General features: G+C 41.0%; 1 protein-coding gene across 5 annotated transcripts in view; it reads left to right on the top strand.

Annotated features, from left to right (window-relative positions):
• Nucleotides 1-12103, top strand: part of CDH8 (cadherin 8) — a 234001-nt gene that overhangs the window by 75884 nt on the left and 146014 nt on the right. For all 5 annotated transcript variants that reach the window (XM_079988215.1, XM_079988216.1, XM_079988214.1 and 2 more), the window contains one exon: nucleotides 2551-2845. In XM_079988215.1, coding sequence (XP_079844341.1) covers nucleotides 2551-2845 — 295 coding nt within the window. The remainder of the gene's footprint in view (nucleotides 1-2550; nucleotides 2846-12103) is intronic.

Raw genomic sequence — 12103 nt, 5'->3', positions numbered from 1 at the left:
TGTGCATGCGTGCACAAATTTGTCTACTGTACAAAGGTAACAGTGTTCCACTTAACTTTTGCTTCTGGCCACACCTACCACTAGTGTGTGGGTTGTCTGGAAAGGAATGTAGCTGTTGGACTGAAAAAAAAGATTCCCCATCCCTGATATAGCCATATAATGAAAGCAAACCAACTGAGGTATATAGGCGAACATGATAGATCTACAAACAAGAGTTTGAACAGGTTTCGGAAAGACAGTTCTTTTGAATTTCCAGAATGTTTTAGCCTAGGCTGAGCACTTTCCTTTGTAATAATGTTACTGATATGCTGTACTTACAAAGTTGTGGTGTGTGTGTGTGTGTGTGTGTGTGTGTGTGTGTGTGAGAGAGAGAGAGAGAGAGAGCATTCAATTAGCAAGGGAGAATGCTGAAGTTATAGAGAACAGATTTACACACCTCCTACTATTTGAGAAGTCTCTGCAGTGGAAATTCACATTCATTTATCCTCTCTCCATCATTCCTCATGGTCCCACATAATTATGAACTTAATGATCTTTAACCTTGACATGAGCAAAGGGTTCTGAATTTTGACAATTGCTTTACATACTCATACATATTTGATAGAACTAAAGAAATGTTTCTTGGGGGATGAAATTGCTATACTTAATGACTTCAAATATATTTAGCTTTTGTTCTCTTAAAAAAAAAAATAGCACAGATTTTAGGAAGAGTGATGGCGACAAATGATGGCCCATGTATGGAGCTAATCTACCCATCTTGCTTCTTAGCCTAGGCCATCTATTGTAATGTTTCTGTATTAAAGATAAAAAGCACATGAATGTTTCAAATAGCTGCCTTGATGATCTTTGACTGCCGCCAGCTGCTATAAAGAAGGGGAAGAAAGATTTCTGTAAACATCACATTTATCATTTACTTTAAACTAGAGAAAGCATGATTACCATTTTTTGTCTGGTACTAGTATTTGATGGGAAAAAGGGGAAAATATATATTTAGATTTTTTTGCTCTTTGCACACCTAGAGCCAGTGACAAATGAAGGTTATCAAATGAGCAGTTTGTACTTTTTTGTTATTTCATATCCACCATCTCATATTTTAAGCAGTTCTCTGTGATTATATGAAATATGTGTGCATGCATTTCAGAAGCATCTCTTGTATGGAAAAAAGGTTTCGTTTTGGGCTTTTTTAAAGACATTGGGCATGTTGCAGTCAAATTGGTACGCCAGGGGTGGGAAACATGTTTCAGCCTGAGGGCCACAAATATTTGCACACAAATATACAAAAAATATTTCAATTCAAGAAAAAGGTTAGAAAGGTCCACAGCCAGTTAGGTCCAGTAGCCAAAGATGATGAGAATGGTAGTCCTTCCAAATCTGGGGTCCCAAGGCTGAAACACAGTGCTGTATATTCTATTTGTACTGAGATAAATTGCTATGCGAAGTGCCAACCTACTGTTGTGTTTTGTATTTCCTTTTCCATGGCAGGAGCAGGGGAGGAGGATATGAATGGTTATGATACTTATTTAACTGTCCTTATAAAGGAATATTTTTTTAGGGGGGTGCACAACCTCTTTCTTGAAATCATAATAAGAAAATTGTCAGTACTTAATAGTTTTTTTTTGTGTGTGTGTGTGTGGTTTTTATATATAAAAAAGTCTAATTACACTTCTGATTACATTTTGTTTGATTAGTATGCATGCAAATAGTCTCTCTTTCTGTATTTAAGCTCTGATATGGATCAGTAGCGGCTGGATGAAAGAACAAACCTCTCTTTGTATGCATTATATGTGTGTTTAATGGCGGAAGAAATGGACTGGGATCGTTTGCCCACAGCAATCCATGTTCTGAATGTTGTGGAGTAGGTTCCCCTCCCCTGCTCTCAGTTATGCAACACTCTTTCTGAAGAGGCATGCTTGAAACTTGCATTATATATATATCACCAGATTAAGACATTTTCATTTTCAAGACATTTAGGTTTGTGTAAAGACTTGTGAGATTTTATTTTGGTTACTTTAGCTGCTGTCTCATAGTATTTGCTAAAACTATCATCGTCCTGTATATTTTAGTGTATTATAATAGAAATAATTCATTATTTATATTTCCTGTACACCATTCTGGAACTTATTGTGTGAAGGATGGTGTGACAGCTATTCACTCCTAACATTGTTCACAAGTACAAGTTGTCTCTGCACATGTAGAAGTGTTTATGTGAAAAAAATGTACATAGGTGGATTTGTACAACTCATCTACTGTGTACACAGGTAGCCAGATTATAGGCTTGTTGAATAATGCAACTCTATTTTTTGTATACATTTACACAGACTGTAATGTAACACATGAACACCCCTATGCTGTTGTATTAACATGATAGCCTCCAATTGCTGTTGGATAACCCTCCATCATTTGGCCAGTAGGTCACCATGTTGGCTACGCCTGATTTAAATAAAACAAATCCATAAACCTAAAATGAAATGTGTGGCAGTGCTGATGCAAAGGCTAATTGCTTTATGTCTTTTTTAAAATGATCACTCAATAGCTTCTTTGTCATTTCAGCTACACACAGACTTGGACCCTGGAATCAGCAAGATCAAGTACATCCTGTCAGGTGATGGAGCTGGTACTATCTTTGTGATCAATGACAAGACAGGGGACATTCACGCAATGAAAAGACTTGACCGGGAAGAAAAAGCTGAGTATACGTTGACAGCCCAAGCTGTTGATAGGGATACAAACAAACCTCTGGAGCCTCCATCAGAATTCATCATTAAGGTCCAAGACATCAATGACAATCCCCCCGAGTTCGTTGATGGCCCATATCATGCAACGGTTCCTGAAATGTCCATTGTGGGTATGTATGAGAGTTCCAAAGTACTTTGCAAAAGATACTGTGTACATGTATTTCTCCACTGGTTTATTTAAAGGCACCCTTTTAGGACCAAATCCTCACAAGGCAGTTTCAATCATTTAAATGTATAATCACAATAAAAAACAAAGCTTCTATAAATCATGTATGTGCAGCATAGAAAACAGCAATAAGAATCTATAACAATAAAATAACTACAAGACAAAACTGGCAAATGTATAGCAACATCTTACTTAGTAGAACATTCAAAGAAATAAAATAATTCAGCACCAGAACTATTAACAGCAGTGAAATATTGTTATTGAGAAGAAGAAAAAGCTATTTGGAACAAATGCATCTTTAATTTTCATTTGAAGCCTTACAATGATGGGGTTATGCAAAAGTCAGTTGAAACAGAATTCCTTCAACATTGGGCCACTGGAGAAAAGGCATTCTCCTAAGCACCCATTAACCCAATTGCATTGCCCCAATGGGCATATAACTTTGAAGATGCCTTTACAGTATATGCATGGTATAGGGATGGGGAGCAATTTGATTCAGTTTACATGACAGTATACATGACTTACCTATTGTTCACTTTCTGAAATAATATGATAATCAAAACACAACCACCCTTCAAAATTTGAAAAACCCTTAATTTTGTAATGCATTCCTTCTGCCAGGGAATGTACAAAAATGCATTTACAGGTGGAAAATGTGCATTGAAATGCATACATAGTAAAAATAACATACATAATGCATTATATTAATGCAAAAATGGTATATTAGGCAATATTGTATGCAACAGTGTGTATATTAGAATAAATTACCACTAAAATGCTGGTGAATTTTCATGCAGATTTTTTTTTTTAATTGCCAAGTGGTATGGAACTGTGGAGAACTGAAGATTGGGGGGAAATAAAAAACTCAGAGAAACCAAAATTTAGATATTCATCCATCACCAGCAGGATGTGGATGGCCCTTTAATTACTCTGGTTCTAAACTGTTAAGGGTTTAGTCAAAACTAGCAATGTATCAACCCTGAGCAAATGGTAGATGAACATAAAAGTGTTTGTTTCATTTCTCCGTCTCTTTCTTACATTTGCAAATCCATCGTTGACTAAAGCAATATGTTTAGCTCCTCTGGATGATGAGTGGTTGGCTAGACTGCAAAGTCTTTTGTGCAGAACACATGGATTACATTTATATTCCAATCATAGTGTTGTGGTGGAGACTTGTGCTGCTGCAGCAGATTCATCAAGATTTGTTCCAACACGCCACTATAATCCTATTGATATTTGGTTGATGTTTAATTATCTGTTTGTGTGCATTCTTCTACACAGATGCACCACTTAGGATATGCGGCTACATACTTATCTATTTCCCCTCTTCCAACTATAATTAGCCAGAGACACGAAAAGGAAAGATGTTGTGTCTGGGAGCGGATGGTAAGGTCCTTGAGTGGATTTAATCAATTAACTGTTTGAATGGAGAAGCAGCAAAGCAGAATGAGAAGCTCTGAAAAGCAAGAGAGGAGTAAGGGGTGTGTTGCCACTAACTTTTCAAACAGCAGTATAGAGGTCTTGTAACTCAGAAGAGCTACAAGTTTTGCATAAAGCTCCCATTCCAGTCCTTGACATCTCCTGTTAAAAAGATATGAATGCTGGGAAGACCTCTGCTTAAGGCTGCTGAAGAGTATAATGTTAGTGGATTAATTATTATAATTTGTAGAGATGCCCACCACTGAGGGGGAGTGGTGGCTCAAGGAAGCAGAAGTCAGAAAATTTTGCTTTCCCAGGACACCAATGCAAAACTTGGAGGAGATCAAGGTGTGGTTTCAGGAGACTGTGGAGCAGGCATCAGGACTGATTTCAGAAATGTCTCCTTTGGTGTCATGAACTGGCAGGAAAATGGGGAGGAGAGAGAGGAGGAAGAGGATCCCAGTGAGGGGATGGGGAAGGAGAGACTGGTGAAGGAACTACTCACTGGGTGACAGAGGATGACGAAGGGATGGGGGTCAGTGCACAGGGACCAGAGCAGCATGACCAACCACCAGAACCAGAGGGGCCCCTGTCTCCACAAACATGGGCTCTGAGGCACAGGGAGCAGCAGGTGGTGCACTACAGGAGACTAAGGCAGGCAAGGGCCCACAGCCAAGCTCCCTCACTGGCCAGATGGAACTTACTAGCTCTGGGAGGAGATGTGTGATTCCTCAGCTAGAGTAGGCTTGGAACAGGAGAGGGTCACATGCCTCGTCAAGCCTGGATGCTGTAATTAGCATGCAAAGTACAAAAGGGCACAGAGCTGAGGTGCTGTGTTTGCTCAACTGCCCATGTTGATGGACCTCACCTTGCATGATCCAGGATCTTTGTGGGACTGTGCTTTGGACTGGACTTTGGACATATGCATTGACCCTAGACTGGGGACTTGCTGCCAGGTAGACCAGGGTTTCAGGACAGAAGGGCTCAGAGCAGGAAAGTGAACTCGAGGGCCCACAGGAATAGAATCTACTTCCTTGGATACATCCACATATTGGATCCATATCCTCCTCAAAGTTTCAGTTGCTAGGGGGCTTTCCCCCTGAGGAATCCTGGTCTGAGGCCATGCCATAAATCAGGGTCAGTTGAGGTGTGTGTGTTTGTGTGTGAGACACCAGTATGCTGTGGGGCATGCTGGTGTCAGCTGTGCGCTCTGGTAGGCATGCTGATGTCAGACGCATGTATGCAGCATGCATGGCCCTGGGCACCCACAGTCCCGAGGCCAAGCCATTGGGCTTGTGTGAGGTTATTAAAGTACAGTGGTACCTCGGGTTACAGCTGCTTCAAGTTACAGACGCTTCAGGTTACAGACTCCGCTAACCCAGAAATAGTACATCGGGTTAAGAACTTTGCTTCAGGATGAGAACAGAAATCGTGCTCCCGGCAGCACGGCGGCAGCGGGATGACCCATTAGCTAAAGTGGTACCTCAGGTTAAGAACAGTTTCAGGTTAAGAGCCGACCTCCAGAATGAATTAAGTTCTTAACCTGAGGTACCACTGTAAAAGAATTGAGAAATAAAATTACTAAATCATACACATGTGCATCATGAGGGTGCATTACACTCACACTTCACAGAGAGGCACACAAACAAATGTGAGAAGTCTCTAACTAACTGGAGAGTGTTTTTCTTTTGGAACTGGCCAACAATGTGACTTTTAGTAATTTCTATAAAGCTGTCAAGGCGAGATGCTCATAAATGTTTACTTGGAAAAGAGCCCGGGCACTTTATTGCCACTGTTGCGTCCTGTCAGGCTTCTGGAAACAATAGACTGCCCTATTGCAGTTTTTAAAAAACCAGAACTACAGCCGTACACATTAGTGTAAGAGGCCAGAACTGTCATTTTGCTGACAGCCAATACAATTGGTTGTACAAAGCCATCTTCCCTTCTAACTGGAGTGGGCCCAGGAGCGCTTTCGGAGAGAAGTTTAGGCTGGCTTGTCAATTACAAGTGCTTTTGGAGGTTTGATGTCTTTGCTCCTTTAAATCACTTCTGCGGAAATTGGCAAAGGCCTTCACCACCACCATGTCAGCTCCTATGACCCAAACATAGGTTCAATATGTTAAGCTCCTTAATTATACAGCGAGGTGAACACAGCAAAGGCCTGGGGTTGAGATATTTCTATTTTTGCCAGCTTCTTGGCAAGAGACTGTAAACACTCACATGAACCAAGATGCTCGGGGATGTGAAGACAAAACAAACAAATGGTTGGGACGCTGGACTAAAATGTTAATAAAGTCCATGCTTCAAAGCACTTTGTATGCAAGGTAAGGCTTAGGGTACAGGAACATAGGAAGCTGCCTCATACAGAGTCAGAACTTTAGTCCATGTAGTTCATTATTGTCTTCACTGACTGGCAGCAGCTGCCCAGGAGCTGGAGACTGGGCCTTGTGCAAGCAAGGCAGATGCTCTACCACTCAACCACAGCCCTTAAGCTCTATCAAGTTCAGGCACCTGTTTCCACTAGCAGCCAGAGAGGTGCATCTCAAAAGCCTTCTCTCACTGTATCCTAGCAACTGACATTCAAAGGCATGCAGTCTCTGACAGGTAGCATATAGGCTTCATGACTACAGTTTTATAAACCATCATCTTCTACTGTATTTGTATAGGCTTTATGCACACTTTAGAACACTGACCAGCATTCTCACATGTGCAGGGAGCCTCCGCAAGCAATCTGCTCTCTGAGAGGTGAACCAGATGCCTTTGGGAAGCCTACAAGCAGGATGCAAAGGCAGGAGTAACCTAACGCTACAGTTCTCCATCAACTGGCCTTCAAAGGCAGGCTGTCTCTTATCCCTGGTAGGGCATGTAGCCATCAAGACTTAGTACCTATAGTATTGCCCCTTCTTTGTGGTGCTATGGGCAAAGAGGCCTGCATGAGAAAGGGTGTGTCTGTGTAAATAGACCATGAACAGAGCATCCCCCACCCCCAAACACGGTGTGTCCTACTTCCAGTGTTTCCTACTTCCAACCTAATACACAAAAGAGGCTCAAAGTGATAGATTTTATTCCTTCTTCCCCCTGTGAGCCCCACTTTGGAACAGCTGTTCTTAAGCAGCATGTGCATGTCCCATTGAATTACTTGGATTATGAATGACTGTAAAAAGCAGTTCAGTATAAACAGCAATTCTACTACTTTGATTCAAGTTCAAACCTGAGTCTGTTACTGCTTTCGCAGTCCCCGTCCCCCCCAAATTGCTGCCACTTCTTTTCTCCCCTCTGCTTTTAGGCAACTGAAAGCCACTACATTTGTTTTACAGTTACAATAGCAGCTGCAATACCACCACAGGCTATTTTATTATGGCTAAAGCTGAAATAAAGGGGATGTTTGAATGTTCTCCCCAGGGAGGCTTGCCTGGCGCCTTCATTACATATATTTAGGTACCAGGCAAAAACATTTCTCTATAACCAGACCTTTGGTTGATTAACGTTCTATGACCTTTTAAATGGGTTTGTGGGAGGGGGGTTATTGGTTTATTATTATTATGTATTTGTCTTCTCATTTTGTATTTCTACATTGTGAACTATTATGTGATCTTTGGATGGAGGGTGGTATGCAAATAATAATAGTTTCAACCCTTCTGCCCATTTGTACTTGCAACGCCCTTTAAATGAGTAGCAGCTACTAAAAGGCATTAGTTATGATAACTACATAGAACTTCCAGGTTCAGAGAGAGGTTGAATACATACTTACCTGCTTAGAGCCCAAACTAGAATCACTCAGAGTTGTTCTCAATGTCCTGCTTTTAATCTAGATGTATTCTAGATCCTGGGTCTACAAAAGTGAGTGTGGTCACTCAATATGCCTTTGAAAACCGTACTGTTAATTAGGTTTCCCATGCCTTTTCCACATCCTCCAACACATTTATTGATGTGTTGCTGGGACCACTTCCATCTGTTTTAAAAATGACACATTGTGAGGTAATATAGAATCCATGTGCCTTGAGATTTTATTTTGAAAATGAAATTAGTCTGTGAAAAAGCACTTTCCAATGGCATAAAATATGCAATAGGTGCAGATTGTATGTGGACTAGGTAGAAAAAAAACGCTGGTTTGCAGTGTGCATTGAATGAAGATTATAATGTCATGTGTGTGCAGCCACAGTATTGTTTTAAATAACAGTAGATGTGGGAGGGCAAGGGATCAACAACAAAGGAGGGCTGTTACTTTCAGAGACAACATCAATAATTGGCATCATTGAGCAGCTATCAGGGCCCCTATGACCTGAGATATCAAACTACTGGTGCCCTTTATGCTCTCCCCTAACCCCCCCACCCCCAAAGCTCTAACCTAATGCTTCACCTAGCCACCATTTTGATTGCCCAGCCAAAGAAGAAGAAGAAGAAGAGTTTGGATTTGATATCCCGCCTTTCACTCCCTTTAAGGAGACTCAAAGCGGCTAACATTCTCCTTTCCCTTCCTCCCCCACAACAAACACTCTGTGAGGTGAGTGGGGCTGAGAGACTTCAAAGAAGTGTGACTGGCCCAAGGTCACCCAGCAGTTGCATGTGGAGGAGCGGAGACTCAAACCCGGTTCCCCAGATTACGAGACTACCGCTCTTAACCACTACACCACACTGGCCCTGGCACAGTACCATTCTAGACCTAACTTCATGGCAATCCACAGAGCATCTCATATGATGCCCTGTTGCTGCTCACTGCTCTTCATTTCTGGCAGGTTAGCCTGCCAGGGCCCAGTACTGAGGAAGGGACTCAACCGAATGCACTCTGTCCTGCAGTCAAAACTGGAGCCAGACTCTGTTTGCTTTCATAGTTTAGAAACAGGATGACAGACTAGGGTGTCTCCAAACTGCAACTGTATCTTTGTGGGGGAATCTTGTGGAAGGAAGTACAGTACTTATCAGGTTTGGTCAGTTCAAGTAGATTAAAGCAATCTGTTGTCCTGATGCACCAAATCTACAAAATTTATTTATATTCCAGAAATGGGGTAAATAAATGGTAATTGGCCATTTCCACTTCCATGTCCACTAAAATTCTCCAACATCCTAAACGAATTCTTTGTCATATAACCACCTGATAAACAAATTGGAACAAATTCTCATTGAAGAGCAGGTATAATCTAACCTCTTGTGTAAGCCTTGTGCAGAGGGAATACAGGGGGGAAATGTCATTTTGAGGAGCCCTAGATCAAACCTTTAATGTGTTCTCATATTTTATAGAATATTTGGTTGCAGGGGAAGATGTTAAGATGAAAAACATTGTTGACAGTCAAGAATTAGTCTTCATTGAGTTGTCAGGATCTCTTTCTCCTTCATTCTTTCCATTTTCCTGGTAGAAAAACCTGAATGACTTTTTTAAAAAAGAGAAAAAAACGTTGTCAGTTTATACCTTACTTTGTTCAAGGTTTTTGTGCAGCAAAGGTTAGGATACATTTGGAAGCTTTCATGCCTTGAAGTTACGTTACGGTTCTGCATGCCCCAGAACTGGAGAAGAACTTGTATATGCTGTGAAGCCCTTAAGCAACAAAGATGTTGTACAAGCTATCTCATTTTTCGATAAGTGCACCAAGTTATAAGTGAGATTGAGGGGGAGTGCATTAATCTCTCCAGCCCTCCACAAATAAAAATGCTGAGATCTCAATGAAAAGAGGCATTTTATTTGTGGAGCGCTGGCGTGATTAATGCAGTTGCCCTCTATCTCGCATATAACTTTACACACTTATCTAAAAATGAAATAGCTTGTGCAACATATTCATTGCTTGAGGGCTATGCAGCAGCTATATACAAGTTCTGGGGCATCTGGAACTGCACTGTACCTTCAAGGAATTAATATTTACAGCACCTTCTCAATCTTTTTACTCCAGGGAAGCTAGATCAAAGAAGTTTTTCTTTTACAAATGAGGTGAAAATGTTGGAAGCTGCCCTATACCAAGTCAGACAATTGGTTCATCTGGCTCAGTATTGTCTACACTGGCTGACAGTGGCACTTTCTAGGATTTCAGTCATGGTTCTCTCCCAGCCCTACTTGGAGATGCCAGGGATTGGACCTGTGATCTTCTACATGCAAAGCAGAGGCTCCACCACTGAGCTATGACCCTTGCCATGACAAGATTGATCCCTCCCATTTTACACCACACAGGTAAAGTGTATAAGGAAGACACAGTCCTTCTTTGTATTAAGATCATACACATGATGGCAATATGAGTGGGAGTAGAAATTTGAGTTTAACTCACCTAGTAACTCCCTGTAACAGGGACTACAAGCCCTGTTGCTTCTGTTCTGTACCCAAAATAGCAGAAGGAGTAGGTATACTTAGGCATGGAGGAACCCCAAGGGTTGCAGAAATAATTCAAAACAGAACAACCCCTGGAGGAGGGAGTCCCAAAAACAGTCCAGTGATGACTGAGGACAAGCAACATGCCTGTCACTATGGTTTCATAAATTTACATTCCACCACAGAAATAGCAAACTGATTGAACACAGCCAACACTGAAAGAAGTGTTAGTGACCTTCATTAGTCCCTTCAATCTCTTTCCTAGTCCTGTTCATAAACTGGGAAAATAGGGTATTCTAGCTGATATTTCAGCATGGCAGCAAATATCACATGAGGGGTTCTGAAACTTATTGCTTCTGCCCTGAGCTCCTTCCAAAGGCTTCCAGCTTCTGAGGATAGAACTGGTTGAGTATCATATATGCTTGAATATCTATGTCAGCCTCTTCCAACCCAGGGCCCTCCATATGTTTTGGGACTACAACTCCCCTCTGCCACAGACAATATTAGCAAGCACGAGCATTAGCACCAGGCAATGTCTGGTACAATATGAGAGTAAGTTAGCAGTACTAAGTTGGTGTTTAATTACCCTGTGTAATTAGCAAACCTCTCCAAATTCTCTGTGTTCACTTTCTAGGTTTACATTAATATTTTAATGTGCTATATTTTCTGAGACCCTGTACTAAAAGGGCTCTAATACTGTGATCAACCTCAAATTAGCCCAAAGGGTAAACTGAAAGTTAGTAAAACAGATGATAATATAATCTCAAACATTATAAAATATGGTTATGGTGAAACAGCTGTTAAGAAAAAATGTATAACATCCTGTGCTTTTGTTTCACTGTTTGAACATCCTTTGCATAATCAGCTCCTTGAATTTGTCTGCTGAGGAACTATCGGAACAGTGAGGTCAATAATGCATCAAATTCTGCAGAGCTGTAATGAAAATATATGAGGTGGTGGTAAAATGAAACTCTTTTTTAAAATCATGGTGTGTGTAGAAATTTCATATTCAATGGAGAGATAGAACTGGGTGTCATCAGAAATTGATGAACTTCACTTCAATCCTTGCATGATTTTTCTCAAAAGTTTCAGATAGATGTTGAACAGGATGGTGGACAAAATGGTACCCTGCAGGTCCTCAAAGGATTTTCCTGATATCGCCTCATAGAGTTGTAGAGTTGAAAGGGACAATGAGGGTCATCTAGTCCAACCTCCTGCAATGCAGGAATCCTTGGCCTAATATGGGGCTCGAACCCAAGACCTTGAGATGAAGTCTCATGCTCATGAATCTGTGACAAATAAGCATTGAAGGTTTTAACATGGCACCAGCCAAATAATGTTTGTCTAAAAAAATGTTTGTGAAATCACTTCCAGAAAAATATTATTCTACCTTCCAGGTGCGATGGAGAAATAATTTGTACATATATCTTTTGGGTTCCACTGGCAAGCACCTCGGGCCATTTAAAACTGATGTCAACAAGTAATTTGGGG

This window comes from Podarcis cretensis (genome assembly GCF_951804945.1).
Source record: "Podarcis cretensis genome assembly, chromosome: 8".
Taxonomy (NCBI): Eukaryota; Metazoa; Chordata; class Lepidosauria; order Squamata; family Lacertidae; genus Podarcis; species Podarcis cretensis.
Note: the sequence above shows the minus strand (reverse complement) of the source record. Positions and strands in the feature narration are given on the sequence as shown.